The sequence below is a fragment of the Pinus tabuliformis genome, chromosome J, assembly GCF_031772625.1.
Source record: "Pinus tabuliformis cultivar Carrire ecotype Pingquan chromosome J, CPIR1, whole genome shotgun sequence".
NCBI classification, from domain to species: domain Eukaryota; kingdom Viridiplantae; phylum Streptophyta; class Pinopsida; order Pinales; family Pinaceae; genus Pinus; species Pinus tabuliformis.
Window position 1 is genome coordinate 73265170 of NC_142295.1, and position 23571 is coordinate 73288740.

At 37.0% G+C, this 23571-nt stretch overlaps 1 protein-coding gene across 4 annotated transcripts in view; it reads left to right on the top strand.

Annotated features, from left to right (window-relative positions):
- The window catches only part of LOC149225573 (cycloartenol synthase-like), a 529143-nt gene that overhangs the window by 403116 nt on the left and 102456 nt on the right, over nt 1–23571 (top strand). For all 4 annotated transcript variants that reach the window (XM_089377155.1, XM_089377157.1, XM_089377154.1 and 1 more), the window contains exon 17: nt 3051–3228. In XM_089377155.1, the coding sequence (XP_089233281.1) occupies nt 3051–3228 (178 nt within the window). The remainder of the gene's footprint in view (nt 1–3050; nt 3229–23571) is intronic.

Below are 23571 nucleotides of genomic sequence, written 5' to 3' on the forward strand. Positions count from 1 at the left end.
CAACTAGAGCGGGCACTACAAAGTGCTATTTAGCACCAGAGTTTTCCAAGGAGAAAACTCACCCTTTCTTCGGTGGACTTTGAGTGCCACCCTAGGGAGGTATTACCAAGTTCAATGGAGGGAAAGTTGTGGCAGATTGCAGTACCATTTCAGCCACTTTCCTCATCCAGTTCATACTCCAAGGAGGACGCAGGAGCCAAGTCGTACCACTCAACAGAGCGAGTTTCCAGGGGTATTTTGGTCAGAGAATTTTGGAGGAATTTCACTAGGGGTGGACCAGCACTTGTGTAAATTTTTAGAGCTAGAGGTTGCTGCTCTTGAGAGGGCCGAATTTGTCATTTCTGGGCCTGCGTAGGGGGTCACTAGGCAGAATTTGTGGAGCTGGGATTAGCTCTTTTGTGCGGGATTTTGGGTAGAAACTCTCTCACGCTTCCAGGGGTAATTTCTAGAGCATTCCTATAGAAGATTGAGGAGAGATAAGGGCCACTTACAGCAGTTGATGATTTGGGCTACTCAGTTTCTGGCCAGGAGGACGTAGCACAAAAATTGGGTAATTCAGGGAGGTCAGAAATAGCCCAATTCCTTTTTGGCTTTTGTTGAACTAGCCTCAAGGAGCACACCCCTAATTTGGCAGAATTTTTGGAGGTGTTTTGAGCCCTCAAACTCCTGTTTGCCTATAGCAGTAGTGCAGAAAATTTCTCGGTGCAGCATACAGCCTGTTGGAGCCAATTGCGTGGGAATTTTCAGCCATTTGCACCTGGGTATTTGCTTGCTTTCATAGCAAGCCCAAGTGCACACTTTCCGCCACCTATTGTAATCGAATTCCAGTACATTATCAATAAAATGGCTCAGAATTCTTGTTGCTCCATTATGGGGTTTTAACTTGTGCATGCTTGTGATAATTTCCAGAAAATTTTACTTGTTTATATGTTGTAGCTAGTGCATGTCTTTGCTATTCTGCTAAATATTTCCATTAGGAATATTACAGAAAACATCAGAGAACATGAATTTCATATGCCTAGTATTGATCAAGGATTAGTAAAGCAATATGTCTCCACCCATCCAAGATTCCAAAGACACCGATAGAAAGTCAATCTGATACTGTCTCTGATAAGAGCAATATGTCCCCACCCATCTAATAAGGTTTTTTCCCTGTTTATGCCAAAACCTTGTGAAGGATATTGGTCTACAGCAAAAAAACTTCTAAAAAACTTAAAGGGAACTCAAAACTTTGGACTCAGACATTCACATGTGTATGACTTCACTTTGATGGGCTATTTTGATTCAAAATCTGTCGGGGAAGAAGAAAATGGTGTCAACTTCGAGCTATCTCAGGAGTCGTGGATCAACAACTATCCCCTGGAGGTGATACAAACAATCAATTCCAACAGATTTCACAACAAAGACAAAATATGTGAAAGTTGCAGAAGCAACAAAGGAGATTGTATGGCTCAGGAAAATACTTGAAGATTTGCAGGAGAAACAACAAATAGTTAATTCTAGCAGATTCCACAACAAAGGCAAAATATGTGGCAGCTGTAGACGCAACAAAGGAGATTGTGTTGTTTAGGAAAATACTTGAAGACTTGTAGGAGAAACAAATGGATTCTACTCCTATTCTAGTTCACAGTACTTCTGCAGTCAAGTTGGCGAAGAATCCTAGATTCCACGATAGAGCCAAACACATCAACACAAAGGATCATTTGATTTGATACTATGTAGAGGACAAGACTATTCATTTGAGGACATTGTTCCACAAATCAGCAAATTGTGGACATCTTCATCAAAACACTTGGAAGAGAAAAGTTCTAAACTTTCAGAATGATGCTTCGGTTCACAAACACTCCTTCCGCTTGGTTGGGGCGTGTGTGGGTGGGGGGCAAGGGGAGGGATGATGCTTTGGTTCACAAACACCCCTTCATCTTGGGGTGGGGGGTGGGGAAGGAAGATGTTGGACACATAATCCTTTGGGTTTTTGTTCGTGTAAATAGAATTGTAAATAACTAGGCGTAGGAGAATACAAAAATGAATAGATCCTTGGAATGTGGAACAAGGAGTCATCTAATTGTATACTTTTGATTGCACAATAATATAATTCATCTTGTGTAGTTACTAATCCTAGTCTAACAAATGATGCTGTGGGGTGCATCCAGTGAAGAGTGTTATTCACTAAGACAAAGGCCAAAGCTTTAGAAAAGAGAGTTTCCACCATCACAAGACAATTGGAACCAAAACTGAAAAACTGGAGCACATCTGTGATGAATGTCTAATCAGCCCTGTGATAAGTTTTTTTAAAATCAATCTTCAGAAACAGGGAATCTTGTCCAGTCTACCTACCCCGGTCTATGGCCTCCCATGCAGAGATAGCAGTATCAAGGATCAATTTGCCATTCACAAATCCTGTCTGTTTCTCTCAAACAATCTGCGAGGTCACTCTTCGCATATGAAGTGTAAGAGCCTTAGCTATAATTGTATAGGAGTCACTAAGAATCTAAGCTGTCTTTATAAAAAAGATAAAGATATATTTCTGTTTCTTATATGTGATATTTCCTTACTGTATCTGGATCTTGGTTTTCAAAAACTGTAGTGAATCTGTATCCAAATCCCAGTAAGTTAGGGAATCAGCGATTCATTGTATTTGTACCATGCTTAAATTTTAGAGTTCATCAGTTATGCTTTATTGTAATGCATCGCCAATATACATGTACACAAAGATGCACACATACAATCAAATCCAAAATAAACCTAAATTTATGTCCCCTGCCATGCTTTTGCTTTCTCATCATCATGTACAATGTAACTTAGGTTAGTGGGAGTGGGGTGTTTTTGTTGTCGTTTATCCCTTGTGCACACTTCTGGGTTAATAATTGAGCTGGAATTTTTGAAACTTGGTTTGAAGTCATCAAGAGTTGAGTTGTAAACTAAGAATAATCTATAATTTTCGAAATTCAAATCAGTTTCTGCAGTTAGGTAATTTCAGTATACATATGTAGCAATTTCAAAATAGAATGTTAAAACAAATTCATGTTAATGGAGGATGATTCTTTCAGGTATGCTTCGTGGGCAGTTTGCTTCACATATGGTGCATGGTTTGCTATTCTGGGCTTAGTAGCTGCTGGAAAAACCTACCAAAACTGTTTGAGTATTCGTAAAGGTTGTGAGTTCCTTCTTTCAAAGCAGATTCCTTCTGGTGGCTGGGGAGAAAGTTACCTTTCATGCCAAGATAAGGTGAGATTTTCTTCAGTTGCTTTCTTTATTCTGTTATTTTATTCCCAAAGGAATCTGAATGTCCATCAAGAAAAGAAGAACTTTGAAGTGCCTTTAAGTACACTGTTTTAAGAATGTTTCCATTCTCATAGTTGTGATTAATTAGTTAAGATGCCTGAAAAGAAACATGTTTCCATTCTCAATAGTTTTGATTAATTAGTTAAGATGCCTGAGAAGGAACATCTATAAAGTTAGATTGAAAGACTTACTAAATAACACTATTGGATAGCAGCATGAGAAAAGCAAGATAGTATCTTACTGCTCATATACTGGTACCTAACACAGACTTGGTAGTGACTTGACCAAGGTCTGGAATTGTTGACTCAGGAAAGATTTGAGAAAAAACTCAACAAAATCAGCTAACAAATAAAAAATGCATAAAATTTGTATTGTTTTTAACTAAATTAAAATATAAACTTAAAATAGTATTATATAGCCATATTGCCCTCTTCCCTCTATTGACATTGTGAATTGAGTTCCCCTCCTTGAAAAAAAAATGGCAAGGGAAAACGGGAGGGTAGAGCCCCAGAGACTGACTTTTAAATGAGAAAGGCTCCCATACTGACCGTTTTATTGAAAAACTGAGCATCAATTTTTTCCCAAAAAGTTGCTAGCCGGTTTTTTTTTTTTCATTTTGTTTTGAAATTTGAAATTTTTTGGCAGACTTGCCAGATTGTTGATTCTTTCTGGTGTGAACTCATTTGGGGATGGACTTGCTGACGAGTAGGAGATTTGTGCAGCACTGGTTCGATGTTCTGGCATGTCTGAAAGCTAATTTTATTTATGCCATGCCTATAAACCTATTTGTCTTGTTGACCACTGAAGTATACTTGAAGAATTGAAGACTTCCATGCCTAAGGATATGTCAGAGAATTCATGTACCATCAAAGTTCAAATCTCATCAGAGCTTCTAAGCTCTATCTTTTTTTTCTCATCTTCTTCTATATTGTACTTAGATTTCGCAAGCCCTACGAAGATGTTGTAAAGTGATGCTAGTATGATGAAACGAGTCATGTACCAGACCTAGGTAACTTGGAACAATTTCATCAAGTGAGTTTACTCTAGGAAGTTTTTTTTACTTGGTTAATTATTAATACTTTTTAAGCACTTAATAATTAATTGAGTTTTTCTTCCAAGCTATCACCCCAAAGCCGGAATGCGGCTTGATGGCAAGGCCTTGGGTGAGTCCTAGTGTCTAGAGTCATTTTATATTACCATACTATATCACTCGTAAAATTTCATGGAATTTGCTTTTGTAGCCCTAGAGAGCTACAAGATGGCCAAGATTCTTGATGAGGTCCACCTCATGAATCAATACCTTGCTATAGGGGCCCATAGTATGCAGTAGCAAGATGGACCAATGGCAGTTGGTGCAGTCAGGTGCCAGAGTGACAGATGCAGTAGCTAGTAGCAGTCAGATACTGAGCAGTGCAACGCAGAGTTGGCACAGAATAGAGTTAGCAACAACGCAGAGTCTAGCAGAAGTTAAGACTTCAGTGACAGATGCATCATATTGAACATAGTTGGTTCAGTATTTTGGATGCTTTCCCATTGCAATTGTTGCAGTTGCAGCAGTAGTAGCTAGAGAGGGTTGCAGTGCAGACGCAGTGTTGGCAGTAGTTCAACGGGGCCAGCAGTAGCACGGATGCAACAATCATAGTTGCGTAGTAGTTGGTGGGCAGTAGAGCCAGACATCAGCAGCGTAATAGGAGGTGTTACAGAGACAGTGTGTTGCTTCAGTGGGTTGCAACGCTAGAACACATTCATCGCTAAGAGGGAGTGTTGATTTTCGTAGCATCGGATGTGTTCTAGCCACGAAACTTTGTGGAGAGGCTAGAATACATGTATTCTCCAAAACCCAGAAATCATTTGGGAAAATTCCACTTAAAGATGGTTTAATTAAAATAATTAATCATTTTTAATGTATTCCTAAGTCTAAACTTAGGAAATGTGATTAATTAAAGGGTATTAATTAAATCTTGTGTGAATCTTCTAGATAAAGACGAGGATCAACTCCCAGTTAATCTTAGCCTTTGATTATGTTTTAATCTTCACCGTTGGTGCTCCAACGAGAGATTATAAGAAGGAGCTTGATGGGCACTTGGAGACCACACTGAGATATTGAGATCTAGAGATCGAATTCTCAAGAGTAGCAGCGCTAAGTTGTTGGAGAGAGATCGAGTGATCTTCTTGTAGCGAGGGGCAGAGATAGTAGACTGGAGGGGACTTTTCCAGTCTCGGTGAGTGCAAGGCAGAGAAGGCATCGAGAGATACAGAGCGGCAGCGTAGTGCTACGCAAAGGCAACACAATGCTTCAGAGGAAGTTTGCAATTTTGCTGAGGAGAAGTCGAGATCCAATGCCACAAGCGAGGGTGTGAGTCTAGAGGGCCAAAGAGTCGAGTTTCCAATCAACAGAAGGTCAGAAGGAGAAGGTGATGCAGTCCCTTGAGCTGTGACACAGTGACGGCATACGTCCACACAGAGACTGCGCAGAGATAGCATAGGGCAACTCATCCAGAGCCCGGATCAGTGTCAGATCTCCAGTGACTGTGTGAGATATTTTCTCACTACCTCTTTGCCAGTTTATTCTCTGTATCAGATAGCCAATATGTGCATCCAATGATTTGTACTCAGAAAACTATTTCTTAATAATAAAACCCTCAGCGGTTGCATTGGTTTTCTCGTATTGGGTTTTTCTGTGGACATTTGAGCAAAAATAATGGTGTACCTCTGTGTTTATTTCCTTCCCGTGCGGTATTTTGTTTCCACTGTATTTATGTTGTGAAGGTTGCAGTGTATATGTTTCAATATTTGCCATATGAAACAAGAAGTAATTTGTTTGATTAACTTGAAAAATAGAAGAAACATTATCAATTGCTACAGTAGGATTCGGGGGTTTTCCGAATTTTCACATTTGTGTATCAAATTGATGAGTTCTTGTTTAAAATTACAATTACAATTGGCAAATTTAAGTTGTGGTTAGGGCATAAAAATTCATTTAAGCTGTAGTGAGAATGTTACATCTGGTATCAAAGGAGCTTTTTAACTCTCTGACCTTTGAGGCTCATGGAATTAATTAAATACATAATGGGCCCTGAACTGGACATTACATTTCATGTAATTAAATCTCTAGGAAATACATGTTTGAAATTTTATGAGTATATTAGTATACTGTTTGAGAATCAAAAATTTTATCCATATTCATTTTGTCTGCACTCTTTGCATAGTGCCCGTTGAATCATTCAATGTCTTCAATATTCCTATGTTATTAAAATCAAGAAATTTCTAGAAGGGATACTCCGAACGATAGAGAATTGTCTGAAAATGACCTGTTGGCTCTACTTGAGCATGTCTGGGATGTTAGCTCTGACCTCTGTTGTTCTTCTCTTTCTGGCATCTCATTTCGAGGATTTTCTGTGACTATTGGAGTGAACCTCGCTCAAAAACGTGGGGCTTATTGTCGGGCGGTACTCTGGTACGAGTCTGCCAGATTTGAACCTAAAACCACAAACATTACAAAGCGTCTTCGGTCACAAGGGTCTGATTCTCCACTAAGGGGTCTTCCGTACAAGGCAAGGGTTGCACCTTCGTGGCTGAGAGTCGTTGCTAACATTGACTAGCTCATTTCAAAGGGAAAATAATTAGTTTGAATATACAGACATGTCGGGATGTTTATTTTGGAATTGTTACCTTCTCCCTCGATTGGATTAAATAAGGATTAACAAATTTAATTAACTAGAAATGCTTCACTGTTTTCTTCTCTCCCATATTGGGAATGTCTACGCTTGTCTCATCACATTTCCTTCCTCTTTTATCTCCACTGTTAATTTTTCATTTTTGTTTTGAAGAAATTACTTTGTTTTCATCCCGATTGAATGATTAGGTAAAAATAAAATTTGAGAGTCAGAACTCGGGACAACTCTGCGGCTAAAAAGGTGATTTAGCGACGCGCCGGTTAACAATCAAACCGTAGCTACTTTTCGTCTGCCACTACCTAAATAGAAGCTTTTAGAGGTTGGGGTTGGAAAGAATCCGAGCAAGAAAAGTCTGAAGGCTGTGTAAAAATCGCACTCTTTGTGGATTGAACCGTGGACTTGGAATTATAAACCGACACGCTCAACCATTGAGCCACTTTGTTAGATTCAAAACTGCCATTTGGGGAAAGAAGCGGGTTGTGAAAGACCAAACGAGGCTCTACCTCTGCCTCTCTTAAAATATAGCATTTGATTAAATATATATATATTTTAAATTTTTAAATTATAATAGAGACGAAAACAACAAGAGTAGCATGGACGAAAACGGTGAAGACTCAAATTTGAGTCTTATGTGCCAAACTGCGTAGCAATCAAATCCTACCCAGGTCTACCTAAGTTTAGTTTGTTGGAATTGTAGAGGTTAACCTTGGAGGAGGGGTCCTTGGCTAGGGCCTATTGCGGAAGGTAGAGACATAATTTGTCTCGCAGAAACTCATGAGCTTGATGGTTGCAAAACTCCTGTGTTTGACAGTTATTTGAAGTTGGCACTTCGGAACAAGGTAGCAGAAAATGGCAAAGGGTATGGGGGAATACTAGTTTTAGTGAAAGAAAAAGAAGGTCGTCACATTCAGTTAATTAAAGAAGATGCAAATAAACAATATTTATGGTTGAAAATATCAGAGAATGAGAGTCACATAAGAATTGCAACATGCTATTTTTCCCTTGAAGTCTCAAAAACTTACAAAAATAAGGGGCTTGATAGCAAGGATCCGTATGCAGCTTTAAATAATCAAGCTAGCATTCTTTGTTGCAAAGAGGATAACAATCATATTTGGCTCAATGAAGAGGAGAATCCCCAATGGGTGAGGTGTTCAGAAGATGACAAAGTTAGCAATCATTTTGGAGAGGAGTTGCTTACAATGTGTGGGGCTTTCAACTTAATTATTTGCAATGGTCTAGATAGATGGAAAAGGTCTGGGAACTTCACTTGAAACACATACAATGGGGTAAGTGTCGTTGACTATGTGATGTGTTCACAAAGCTTAATAGAAAAGATAAACAAAGTTAGTATTGGAGAGCATATTTGGGACTTAAAATCAGACCATAACCCAGTTTATATAAGGTTATCATGGTTAGAAGAAATGCAACACAGGAGGAAAACCCAATGCTCTCGACAATCATTATCAAGGGGCAAAATTCTTCTAACACAAGATAATTGTACTATCTTCAAGACAATGTTAGAGAGATTAATTCGGAACGAGAAAACTGGTTTCAAAAGCTTCAACAGTCATGAGTTAACAAATATAATTCAAAGTGAACTTGAGAAGTGAAAAAGAGCAAAAAATAGGAAATCAGAATCAAATTGTTTTCCTGTAAATGCTTGGTTTGATGAGGAATGCAAAATGGCAAGGAGAACCTTGAAAAAGGCAAGAAAGGAGAAGATGAATGCAAAGTTATATAAGTAGATACTAAAAAGGAAAAAGGATGAGTTCATGCAAACAAGGAGAGAAGAGTTAATATATTTAAGCAAGAATAATCCAAAGCTTTTCTAGTAGGAACTGTAACCAAGGAAGAAGCAAATTGAAAATAATATTACAGCCAATCAATGGTTTGAATATGAAAGGCAACTCTATGAGAAAGAATCTGAGGCGGAGTCCCCCCCTAGGATCAACACAAATTCAAATCTCTTCACCTTACAAGAGGTGGAGAATGGAATTAAGAAGCTGAAAACTTGAACTTCAAGCAGAGTATCTAAAATGGGGAATGAACGCTCTTGCACCGCACATCATGGAAATATTCAACAACATCATTTAGCAAGGATTCCCAAGGGACTGGACAACTAGCCTAGCAATACCCCTTTTTAAAAGTGGAGACATTAATAATCCATCCAACTATAGAACAATTATGATCAATCCTTTGTTTGCAAAGCTTTTCAGCAGCATGGTAGAAGACAGATTAGTAAGTGGGTAGAAGTAAAAGAAAAGAGGGCAAGAGGACAAGCGGGTTTTAGGCCGAAACATTCTACAGTGGATCATGGCATCACATTGAGACATGTTGACCCTATTGCCTACACCTACCTACAAGCTAGTGAGAAAAGCCTTCAACCCCACAAGGTGTGGTTGGTGGCAGGGAACTCAGAGAAGAGGCTGTCACACTAATCCCGACTCTCTTTGTTTGAGCTATTTCCTAGGTTAGCTAAGGGGGGTGGTCCTTAATGAAAAGTTAAGTTAAAGATGTGAGTTTTTAGGAGAGTGTTATAGTGAAAATGGATTACTTTTAAGGATTGATAAGCAAATATGAAGTGAGCAACTTGAAATAACAATGTCAATCATTAATATGATTAAAAACCATAAAACCAGTGCCTTATAAGGAATTTGCTCAAAGTAAAATGTAATGCTCTCAAAAGAGAAAACAAAATCACCTTGAAATGTAAATAAGAATTGTTAGCACAAGATATGTAAGATACAAAATGTTTTTGACGTAATCAACTTTATAAATCAAAACATGTGAAACATATCTTGCCAAAACCCAAAAATTAGCAATCAACTTGGAAATGTAAAAGAAAGGAAGTGCTAAACCAAGACATCAATATGCAATTAGACTTGAAACATGAAAAGAAAACACTTGTTTGAAATGATTACAATACTTGCTTTTGAAATAGACTTTGCATATGAAAACTCAAACCATCAAGAGACAAGAAAAATAAATGTAATGGAAAGTGCTCTTGGTTAATTTTATTAATTAGCTCTACAACAAGATTACAATTTAACTCTTCAATCCTCAGACCTCACCCTCGCCCAATGATATGGGTCTCACGGTGAGGAGTCAATAGAGGAGTAGAGGATCCCTAAGATGTTTACTTCAACAAACTTATGTTGGAGGTAAAATTTTAATGAGGCGTGGGGCCTTCCTAAACTAAAATTCCTAGAAATGCAAATTGTGTTAATTCCCCAAATTAAAATAATGATACATGCAAATGTTTCAAAGAGATTGATTTGCAATTCTTGAGAATGAAATAGTGTTCAACATAAGTTGCAATTATAACTTCAACTGGAGGAATAAAATTAGCTTACAAGTGTTGCATGTATTTCATCAATGAATTAAAATGATACAAGTAATTTGCTTGAAAGTAAAATTTGTTTCAAATAGACAATGACAATAATTTGCTCCAATATTCAAGATAACAATGTAGCATAAAATTGAAGCATGTATTCAAGTGCTTATGAAACAATTTACGAAGGTAAATGGAAACAAATCAAAGTTTGTTAAGAATATAAAATGCTTGCATGTAAAGGATGAATTGCCCAAAGTAAAGTGTAAGCTTGTAGCTTCAAGCAACAATGAGGAAGAAAATACAAAGCTCAAGTGAAATTGTAACAAACTTTAACTTAATGAAATGTGAAGTGAAGTTGTGTTAATTCCCAATTAAAGCATGCATGTAAGTGAATGAAGTATGAAAGCTTAAACCATGCAAATGTCAATCCACCCAAGAGAAGCCTCCCTCTAAATGGGGAGATAGGATACCATGGGAGAAATCCCAAGCTCCCACAGGCACGTTAGATATTTTATTAATATTACAATGAGAAGAGGGCCCTTCAAAGTTCTCAACTATATTTCAAAGAGAGTCCTCACAATAATCGCTTGAAACTTGGACACTAAACCTCCTTTCTTGAGAAAGTAGTGACAAGATCTCACAAAATGTATGCAAGGGAAACAAGGTGTGAGTTTCTTCCAAATGCCCACGGTTTAAAGAGGAAAATGGGCAGCCCTCTAGTGAACTCGACTTGGCCAAAATAAGCCTCAAAAGGGCTCACAACATCTTTGGAAATCGAACCCCCAATACTTGCCAAAGGTCCTGCAAACACTTGTTAGATGTTGCAGGAAGTTGCTCTTCAAAATCTACCACACAAGAAACAATCCAAACAATGACTACAAAATAAGTTAAGTATTAATGGAAAAATCAGCAAGATAAAATTTACATGTACAATTATAATTTACAAAAGGCTAAGCTAAAGAGTGAGAGTAAACTTTCGTCTTTTATTTGCCATCTTCAAGCCCTTAGATAGCAAATGAAAGAAATGAAGTACAATGTTTTTTAAAAGAGATTTAAATTTAGATGTTCTCGGCTTGTGTACAAGCTATGTACCAAAATCCCTGCAAAACCACTTTGTAAGATAAGACTATGAAGGTTAAAAGAACAAATGAGAGCTCATTTAAGAATGTATCAAGAGTGGGTTGGTCTCTCCAAAGACTTCCCCTCACGCTTGATTCTGTAATCCCAACAAGATGTTCTCTCTACAAAACTTCAATCAATAATTAGTTCCATATAGATTTAGCAATAAACAATGATAAGAAAATCTAGAGATTTATTTGAAACCAACTAGAGCATTCTATACCTAGAGCATACTTCTAAATCAAATGTCAATGCAAGATAGCTCTCCATTAACAAATCTACAAGAGCATATGGAAGCAAATTAGATCAAAGCATAAGTAAAAGGAATTATACCAATGCTCAACAATTCATCACACTCGAAAAGGAGGAACACCTCATGAATGAAACCCCAATGTCTTTATTGATATTTCTGAAAGTGTACAAGGCAGCAGCGCTTCTGCAAGCATAATAGCTAGTAACAATATTATATAATTTGAGAGTCCATGGCTCTATTATATAGAGAGTTGGGAGCAAATCCCAATGAAGAATGACAATGACAAATGGCATTGGAGCCAATCCCAATGTAGAAGTGATTAAACAAGTGGCATGAGGTGACAACACCAAAGAGAAATTCGAATATGTTGAATGGAGCTCCAATGCCAAGTGAAAAAATCGAATTCTGGCAAATGGACATCATTTTCTTCTTCCCTTATGTGCCAAATTCGAATTTTATGGTGAAATGACAAGTGTATATGGGTGGTAAACCATGTGGGGACAAGTTCTCAAAAAAATCTCCATCAAATATTCTTCCAAATCCTCCCAAATGTGCATTAACTTCACAAATTTGAATTTCCAAGCAACTTTTTCATTTAATGCCAGAAATTCGATTTTATTTGAGCACATGTCCTTTCCTTGATTTTAGGAGTCCACATCACCTTGGGACTTCACTTTAACTCCCACATTATTTTCCACCTCATTTCCACAACATTTAGCATGTGTGGATATTTATTTTTCTTCATTTATTTAATTTACGACTTAATTAATTGCCAGATTTCCCACTAAACTTAAGAAAAGTGGGTTTTGAAGGTCCAAAACACATTAGAAACCCCTCAAAGTGTGTGTTAGTAGAAAGTTGAGGGTGAGAGGTGTAATTTTGATTACTCATGCCCCATACAACTTCTCTAGACTACACTTATTACAATTTAAATACAATTTTATTTGCAATTTTTGACCTGCGAAAAATCTAAAAAATTAAAAAATGACTACCTAGACTTAACCAAATTCCACGAAATTTTTTGTGTGATCTAGTATGGTAATATGCATCGACTCTAGACACTAAGATGTGTCAGGGGCTCAACCTTCAAACCGTCACCCCGGCTTTGGAGTAAAATGTGAGTGAAAAAACCTAAAAATTATCCACCTCTAAAAAAGAAGGGATAATTAACCAGATAAAAAAAACACTCCAAGGTGTACTCGTTTGCTGATTGAGTCCCAACATTCTAGGCTTGTTACAGACTCAAAACGCATCATTACTAGTATCACTTATTACAATTCCCCATAGGGTGTGGAATCTGGGTACAAGAAAGATAATGAGAAGATAGAAGTAGAGTTAAAAAACTCTGTTGACTGACGATATCTAATGGTACAAGTGTCCTCTGGATCATCCTTGGGCATGGAGTCTTCATATAATCATCAGGTGTCACTCTAGTGGTCAACATTTGGCTCCATATGGGGATGCATGCTAGATACAAAGTGATAGTGTGCAAAACCTGGAATCTGCATCAACCGACAAAAGGCATATCAACAGTATCCATTCAAAATATCATCAAATGAAATAAAGTATAGAAACAAAGAAATGGAAATTTATTCTAAGAGCATAAATGACAATTTATTCATGAAATAAAACTACTTAAACAAAAATGACACGAGATAAAGTTAGAAATATGATACAAAAAGATGCCCCATGGTATCAGATGTCTTTGGTGAAATCCATCTTGAGAACCTGCCTACTCACAGGCAAGTCCATAGGTTCTTTCTTTGATGTGCCTTGCCCAATTCTGACTATCTTGGGACTATGACTTGCCCCAATATTAACATGTTTGTGGCCATCAGATATACCAAACCTCTTCCTTTTCCTTTTCCGACTATTGATGCGTTGAGGCTTAATCCTACTCAAAATCAGTGGTTCATTTTTTATATCTTTTTTCTTTTTTCGCTTTTTTCTTTTCTTCTTGGTTAGTTGCGATGGTGATGGTGATGTATTTATTGCCAATCCTACTTCTTTGTCTTGAAAATGCTCTGATGGAAAATTTGAAGTACCTAATCTTTTTGAGCTATACCTAATCTCTTCGTTTTGAATTTGCTCTATTAAGGGGGGGAAGAAAATTTGTCAACACTACATCACTTCCTGTCTGGCATGATCTGTAGATAATCACATTGTTGAGTTTCCTTGGATTTTCAACATGATATCTTTTCTCTAACTCTCAATCAAGTCTAAAAGGTATTATCAGGCATGGGGATGGTGGCATATGATAAGTCCATTTGAAGGCTGCCACCTAGATCTGATGCCCATTTTCTTGATAGGATGTTAGGCCCCTATACTACTAGTGTAACCCCTTATTGTTATTAGTACAACCCACTTATTATATTGATGTACCCATGTAGTGCCCATATTGTTACTATTGTGCCCCATAGAAGCCCACTATTGTTATTATTGTGCCCTTACATTATTATTGTTATGTCAGCTCTGATTATGTTATGACCCCTTAGACTCCTATATATAGAAAGGAGGTCTTTTCATTTGTATCATCTAAGAATTGTTCATTTGTGTAATGTAAAGGAGGTTGCCCCCTCGAAGAGGCTGAATTCTAAGTCGTTGATCTCTCTTTTCTATCTTTTTCTTGAGCTGGTTTCATAACATTTGGTACAGAGCTTTGGATTCTAGGGTTTCGCTGCTCCAAACAGATCATCGTGGAATTTTCGCTATAACTTTTTTTTCTGCGATGTTTCAGAAGCTAAAAAAGAAACCCATTTGAGAAGACATCACGCTGAATCTCGAGTCCAAATTTCAGAGCTTTTCGCACTATATTTGCGGAGATATGATCTGAGGAAGTTGGCATTTTTGTAGACTCCTGAATTACATTCCAAACAGGTGACCTGGGGAAAATCATCATAACTTTCTCTCTGAGCATGGGATTGAAATTTCGTTAGAAGGTACAGAAAGATGACAGACTGTAGTTTGTTTATATATTTTTCAGTGCCAAAGGTCGAAACAGTGACTCGTAGCACGTCGTACAAGTTCGCTCTACTGAACTAGTCTATAATCAGGCCACTGTGGGAGATTTCGCATAACTCTTCCTTGGAGAATCCAATTTGGATCAAATTGGTGGCATTTTAAAGAGGACATAGAGGGCTACTACAGGTCGCAACTTCAGAACTTAAAGATCCAAAAGTACAGAGTTACAGTCGTTTCAAGATCGAGCTCCTAAAAAAAAAAAAAGCAAGATGAGGAAGTTTGATGGCAAGGATCCGGTAAATTGGATACTTCAGATGGAGCAATATTTTGATCTACATGGTGTACCACTGTTACAAAAGGTATGTATTGCATTTTCATATTTAGAACCGGATCAATTTTTATGGTATGAAGGGCTTTGTTCTCGTAAACAACTTGTTACCTGGTCAATTTTCACGGAGGAAATGATAGCACATTATGAGGATACAAAGAGCAACAACATCTTTAGAGCAACGCCACAACAATTGGAAAGAGTAAAAGGGCTTTGTGACATAGTGAAAAGAAAAATTATGGAAACCAGGAAGCATACCCCTCACAACTATAAAGATGGAAGTGTTGTTTCTCCTAGCTTTTCATAACCCAAAAGGGTTACACCACAACAATTGGAAAAAAAAAAAGAGAAAAAGGGCTTTGTTACAATTGTGATAGAAAATGCGCTAAAGGTCATAAGTGTGATGAGAAGAAATTATTTTACATAGAATATGAAGAGGAGGAAGAAAAGGATCAAGAAACACCAAAAGAAGAAGATATACACCAGGACCCCACCCCAGAGAAAGAAGAAATGAATCAGACCATATCTTGTAAAGCATTGGCAAGAATTACCACTCCTCAAACTCTCAAGATAGAAGGACATATCAAGAAGAAAAAGGTGCAAGAAGTGAAAGAGCACATCGAGAAAGAAGAAATGAATCCAACCATATCTTGTAATTCATTGGTCGAAATTACCACTCTTCAAATTATCAAGATAGAAGGACATATCAAGAAGAAAAATGTTCAAGAAGTGAAAGATCACATCGAGCATCAAGAAATGAATCCGACCATATCTTGTAAAGGATTGGAAGAAATTACCACTCTTCAAACTCTAGAGATAGAAGGACATATCAAGAAGAAAAAGGTTCAAGCAGTGAAAGATCACAACGAGCATCAACAACAAGTTCTCTAAATTTTAAAGGATAACGCCACTTTGGTGCAAAATCAAACGAAACAACAGGTAGATCAACATCGTAGTGAAAAATGTTTTGATGTAGGTGATTGGGTATTTTTACGGCTACATCTCAAGCAAGCTATTTATGAGAAGGAAATGTTGGCAATACTACATGCACTTAAAAAATGGCGACCTTACTGAATGGGAAGACTCTTCAAGGATGAGGATGTGGAAGCATTGTTTTGTGCTATTTCTATTATCCAACCAGATTGGATAAATGAAGCAAGGAATGAATGGAAGAATGACGAAGAAGTATGGCCACTTATTCAAAAGTTGCAAAAGATCCCAATTCAAACAATATTGCCAGAAATTGAAGAGGAAGGAAAAATCATATTGGAACCTGGAGCAGTCACAGAAACAAGAACCCGACAGCTACGAAATCAATCAATTTCAGAGTATCTCATCAAGTGGAAGAACTTACCCGTTGAAGATTCCACATGGGAGGACAAGAATTTTATACAGAAGCATCAAGAACTACTCAAGCATTGAGGACAACACGTTTTGAAGGAGAGGGGCATGTTAGGCCCCTATACTACTAGTGTAACCCCTTATTGTTATTAGTACAACCCACTTATTATATTAATGTACCCATGTAGTGCCCATATTGTTACTATTATGCCCCATAGAAGCCCACTATTGTTATTATTGTGCCCTTACATTATTATTGTTATGTCGGCTCTGATTGTGTTATGACCCCTTAGACTCCTATATATAGAAAGGAGGTCTTTTCATTTGTATCATCCAAGAATTGTTCATTTGTGTAATGTAAAGGAGGTTTCCCCTTCGAAGAGGCTGAATTCTAAGTCGTTGATCTCTCTTTTCTATCTTTTTCTTGAGCTGGTTTCATAACATAGGAGCATTCCCCATGAGTCTAGAAGATCTATCACAACAATATCCATAGTCATTATTCTATCTGTGTATGCAACTAGGAAAACCTGTAAATCTTTAATTATCCCACACACTTCAATTCTTTTAGAATCCATTGAACATATGTTGTGATAGGGCCTAGAAACCCTTAAATTCAGTTGCTCCATGACTTTCTTGGTCATGACATTTGATGAAGCCCCTGAATCAAGCATGCAGTTGTGTAAAAGACGATCATTCACTATCAAAGAAACATAAAATGGTAGATGATCTTCATTCCCCACATAACAGTTCATACTTTATAATACAATTTCTTCATCTTCTGGTTCGTCACTAGGCTTTTCTTCCCTTTGAGTAACTTCAATGGCACTTAGTAACTTGGCCCTTTGAGATGGTATCTTTAAATGTTCTGTCACTGGAATAGAAACCTTTGCATTATTCAACCAATTGCCTAAGTCAAAATTCAATTCTGAAGTAGGAGGAGAAAAATTTATGTGATTATTCTAGTCTTGGATATCCCTTCTCTGATAAGTCATCCCTTTGTGTTTTTCCATAGCAAGAATCTGTCTAGATGTAGGTTTTTCCCCAAAAATCTTAGTGACCTCATCAAAATTTGCAATCACACTGTAAATCCCAAGATTACTAGGAATATGGTCAATCTCTTGATTTCTCTCAATTGTGTATATCTGATCCTCCATGGAGAACATATTGATTTGACCAGTTGTCCCTACATGTTCATCTCCTAACATGCCACTTTCCATGATGTTCTTCACATATGGGCATGTGGCTTCTTCATGGAACTGATTACATGGCCTACAAAAAGGGGGAATTTGATCTACGGTCATGTTGGTGGATTCCAATGGATTTGGAGGCCTATGCTCCTATTGAGAGCCTTTTCCTCTTTTTCCATCTATCATTTGGCCTAGGTTGGAATCTTTGCACTTGTGATCTCTCGATGGCCACCAACCTATTTTGCATGGCTTGCATTTCTTTAATGTGATTTGCTTCCATGCTCTTGATGAGTTGAGTTAATTCTTTAATAGGATCATGTGTAGTCTCTTCCTTGGCCTTGCCTTTGGAATCATTTGATTTTGATGGCCCTCTATTGAAACCAAGAATTTCAGATTTTCCTGATTGCTTTCTAGCCCTTTCTATCTTCAAGGCTTCAAATTGAGCTACACTTAGATTCGTAGGCTCCTTCCTCCTCAACTCATAGGCAGTGTCAACCCCAAAAGCATCTAGATATGAGCATAAAAGAAATTCATCAGGAGGTTTAACAGTAGCAGGCATGCTTTTTACTAATTCATTGAATCTCTTGTTAAACTCCTCCATGGTCTCATTCTCATTTTTCTTCATGTTGCTAATGGCATTGATCAAATGCCTAGTTTCCTTCTTCTCTCCAAACCTATCTAAAAATGCAGTCAGAATGGCTTGTAAAGAGTTATATGAGTTAGTAGGTTGCTCAGTGAGCCAATCAAGAGCATCCTCTTCTAAAGATAAAACAAAAAGCCTCATCTTCACTTCCTGGTAATTAGCAGTGTTACGCCATTTAAAGATATAAACATTAAAGTTTTTCACATGTGATGTAACACTAATGGCATTGTTACCTTGAAAGAAAGGCAACTTTTCAATAGCCTTGTCAGGGGTATTGTGAGGATAGCCATTTATGTTAGTGAAGTCACAAGGAGAAAAAAATCATTCATGATGCTAGGCTCTACTTGTTCTTGAAAAAGCAAATGAATATCAGAAATAGCCTCTTGCCCAAGACTGGCAAGAGCTCTACTACGAGAAAGTCTATTCAGCCTCTCTCTAAAAACCCTTTCAGGATCAGGAGAGGGGCTAACTAGACCACTTGAATTTCTCCTAGTAGAGACTCTTGCAAAATTTGGATTGAGTGGAGTCGCCACTTGAGCAAGAATCTAAATCTAAAGTTCAAATTGCTAAAACCAAAAGGTTAGTCGATTTTTCCCAGGTACAAGAAGACTTGTCTTTGGCAGCGGCGCCAAAGATGTTGACCCTGCCGCCTACACCTACTTACAAGTCAGTGAGAAAAGCTTTCAATCCCACAAGGTGTGGTTGGTGGTAGGGAACTCAGAGAAGAGGCTGTCACACTAATCCTGATTCTCTTTGTTTGAGTTATCTCCTAGGTTAGCTAAGGGGGGTGGTCCCTAATGAAAAGTTAAGTTAAAAGATGTGAGTTTCTAGGAGAGTGTTATAGTGAAAATGGATTACTTTTAAGGATTGATAAGCAAATATGAAGTGAGCAACTTGAAATAACAATGTCAATCATTAATATGATTAAAAACCATAAAACCAGTGTCTTATAAGGAATTTGCTCAAAGTAAAATGCAATGCTCTCAAAAGAAAAAACAAAGTCACCCTAAAATGTAAATAAGAATTGTTAGCACAAGATATGTAAGATACAAAATGTTTTTGAGATAATCAAATTTATAAATCAAAACATGTGAAACATATCTTGCCAAAACCCAAAAATTAGTAATTAACTTGGAAATGTAAAAGAAAATAAGTGCTAAACCAAGACATCAATATGCAATTAGACTTGAAACATGAAAAGAAAACACTTGTTTGAAATAATTACAATACTTGCTTTTGGAATAGACTTTGCATATGAAAACTCAAACCATCAAGAGACAAGAAAAGTAAATGTAATGGAAACTGCTCTTGGTTAATTTTATTAATTAGCTCTACAACAAGATTACAATTTAACTCCTCAATTCTCAGACCTCACCCTTGCCCAATGACACAGATCTCACAGTGAGGAGTCAATAGAGGAGTAGAGAATCCCTAAGATGTCTACTTCAACCAACTTATGTTGGAGGTAAAATTTTAATGAGGCTTGGGGCCTTCCTACACTAAAATGCTTAGATGAAATGCAAATTGTGTTAACTCCCCAAATTAAAATAATGATACATGCAAATGTTTCAAAGAGATTGATTTTCAATGCTTGAGAATGAAATAGTGTTCAACATAAGTTGCAATTATAACTTCAACTGGAGGAATAAAATTAGCTTACAAGTGTTGCATGTGTTTCATCAATGAATTAAAATGATACAAGTAATTTTCTTGAAAGTAAAATTTGTTTCAAATAGACAATGACAATAAATTGCTCCAATATTCAAGATAACAATGTAGCATAAAATTGAAGCATGTATTCAAGTGCTCATGAAACAATTTATGAAGGCAAATGGAAACGAATCAAAGTTTGTTAAGAATATAAAATGCTTGTGTGTAAAGGATGAATTTCCCAAAGTAAAGTGTAAACTTGTAGCTTCAAGCAACAATGAGAAAGAAAATGCAAAGCTCAAGTGAAATTGTAACAAACTTTAATTTAATGAAATGTGATAGTGAGGTTGTGTTAATTCCTAATTAAAGCATGCATGTAAGTGAATGAAGTATGAAAGTTTAAACCATGCAAATGTCAATTCACCCAAGAGAAGCCTCCCTCTAAATGGGGAGATAGGATACCATGGGAGAAATCCCAAGTTCCCACAGGCAAGTTAGATCTTTTATTAATATTACAATGAGAAGAGGGCCCTTCAAAGTTCTCAACTATACTTCAAGGAGACTCCTCACAATAATTGCTTGAAACTTGGACACTAGACCTCCTTTCTTGAGAAAGTAGTGACAAGATCTCACAAAACTTATGCAAGGGAAACAAAGTGTGAGTTTCCTCCAAATGCCCACAGCTTAAAGAGGCAAATGGGCAGCCCTCTAGTGAACTCGACTTGGCCAAATTAAGCCTCAAAAAGGCTCACAACATCCTTGGAAATCAAACCCCCAACACTTGCCAAAGGTCTTGCAAACACTTGTTAGATGCTGTGAGAAGTTGCTCTTCAAAATCTGCCACACAAGAGTTAGCAAACAATCCAAACAATGACTGCAAAATAAGTTAAGTATTAATGGAAAAATCAACAAGATAAAATGTATATGTACAATTATAATTTACAAAAGGCTAAGCTAAAGAGTGAGAGTAAACTCTCGTCTTTGCCCAGCGATCTTCAAGCTCTTAGATAGCAAATGAAAGAAATGAAGTACAATGTTTTCTAAAATAGATTTAATTTAGAAGTTCTCGGCTTGTGTACAAGCTATGTGCCGAAATCCCTGCAAAACCACTTTGTAAGATAAGACTATGAAGGTTCAAAGAACAAATGAGAGCTCATTTAAGAATGTATCAAGAGTGGGTTGGTCTCTCCAAAGACTTTCCCTCATGCTTTATTCTGTAATCCCAACAAGATGTTTCCTCTACAAAACTTCAATCAATAATTAGTTCCATATAGATTTAGCAATAAACAATGATAAGAAAATCTAGAGATTTATTTAAAACCAACTAGAGCATTCTATACTTAGAGCATACTTCTAAATCAAATGTCAATGCAAGATAGCTCTACATTAACAAATCTACAAGAGCATATGGAAGCAAATGAGATCAAAGCATAAGTAAAAGGAATTATACCAATGCTCAACAATTCATCACACTCGAAAAGGAGGAACATCTCATGAATGAAACCCCAAAGTCTTTATTGATATTTCTTAAAGTGTACAAGACAACAGCACTTCCGCAAGCACAATAGCTAGTAACAATATTATATAATTTGAGAGCCCATGGCTCTATTATATAGAGAGTTGGGAGCAAATCCCAATGAAGAATGACAATGACAAATGGAATTGGAGTCAATCCCAATGTAGAAGTGATTAAACAAGTGGCATGAGGTGACAATCCCAAAGAGAAATTCGAATTTGTTGAATGGAGCGCCAATGCCAAGTGTAAAAATCGAATTCTAGCAAGTGGACATCATTTTCTTCTTCCCTTATGTACCAAATTCAGATTTTATGGTGAAATGACAAATGTATATGGGTGGTAACCCATGTGGGGACAATTTCTCAAAAAAATCTCCACCAAATATTCTCCCAGATCCTCCCAAATGTGTATTAACTTCACAAATTCGAATTTCCAAGCAACCTTTTCATTTAATGCCAAAAATTTGATTTTATTTGAGCACATGTCCTTTCCTTGATTTTAGGAGTCCACATCACTTTGGGACTTCACTTTAACTCTCTCATAATTTTCCACCTCATTTCCACAACATTTAACATGTGTGGATATTTATTTTTCTCCATTTATTTAATTTATGGCTTAATTAATTGCTAGATTTCCCATTAAACTTAAGAAAAGTGGGTTTTGAGGGTCCAAAACACATTAGTAACCCCTCAAAGTGTGTGTCATAGTAGAAAGTTGAGGGGGTGAGGTGTAATTTTGATTATTTATACCCCATACAACTTCTGTAGACTACACTTATTACAATTTAAATACAATTTTATTTGCAATTTTTGACCTGCGGGAAATCTAATAAATTAAAAAATGACTACCTATACTTAACCAAATTCCATGAAATTTTTTGTGTGATCTAGTATGGCAATATACATCGACTCTAGACACTAAGATGTGTCATGGGCTCAACCTTCAAACCGTCACCCCTGGCTTTGGGGTAAAATGTGAGTGAAAAACCTAAAAAATTATTCGCCTCTGAAAAAGAAGGGATAATTAACCAGATAAAAAAAACACTCCAAGGTGTACTCATTTGCTGATCGAGTCCTAAGATCCTAGGCCTGTTACAGACTCAACTCAACATTACTAGTATCACTTATTACAATTCCGCTTAGGGTGTGGAATCTGGGTACAAGAAAGATGAAGAGAAGATAGAAGTAGAGTTAAAAAACTCTGTTGACTGACGATATTTGATGGTACAAGTATCCTTTGGATCATCATTGGGCATGGAGTCTTCAAATAATCATCAGGTGCCACTCCAGTGGTCAACAAGACACATTGTTGAAAAGGTTTGGGAGGACAAAGAAGAAGTATTTTGCTGCTTTGTTGACTTCAAAAAAGCATTTGACACAGTCCCTAGGGATAAGTTGTGGCGTAGAATGGAAGAACTTGAAATTCTTGTGCATTATAGAGCCGTTGTCCATAGACTTTATGAAGAAGTGAAAGTTAAAATTAGAACCTCAGTAGGTATTTCAAAAAGCTTTAGAAGTGACATTGGAGTCAAGCAAGGTTGCCTTCTATCCCCTACTCTTTTTGGTCCATCATATTGATAAATTGGAAGAATGGATAAATTTGCAAGGTGGAGATGGTGTTTGATTGGGGGAGTTTGTGATAAAGCTTCTTTTATACGCTGATGATATTGTATTGATTTCTAAATCAACCCATAGATTGAAAATGCACTTATATGCCCTTGAGCATTTTTGTAGAGTAGTGGGGATGCAAGTCAATACTAGCAAGACCAAAATAATGATTTTTTCTAATAAAAGGAAGCAGAGCCAACATACTTTCTTCTTTGAAGAAAACATTCTTGAAGAAGTAAATGAGTACAAGTACCTTGGGATTGATTTCAACAACAAACTCAATTTGGAGGACTGCAGAAAGAAGAGAATTTTAGGAGGGTGGAAAGCATTATATACTCTTCAAAACAGATGTAGAGAGGCAGAGTTATGGGATTGGAAAATGATTAAAGTGCTTTTTGGACTCCTAGTTTGTCTAGTGATGCTATATGGGTGTGAATTGTGGGCTAACAGCACTCCTGTCTCAAAATAGAAACAAATTGAGAAAATCCAAAAATGCTTGATCATGAGCAATGTTGCATGAAGCGGGGACGCGGAAGCGTCATTTTCCAAAAATCTAGGAAGCAAAGCATCTGCTATATATATATATTTGCATTTATACTCAAAACAAACATCCCAAATACCAAATTAGTTGTAGAAGACATGAAAACATGCATATTTTTGCATAAATCAA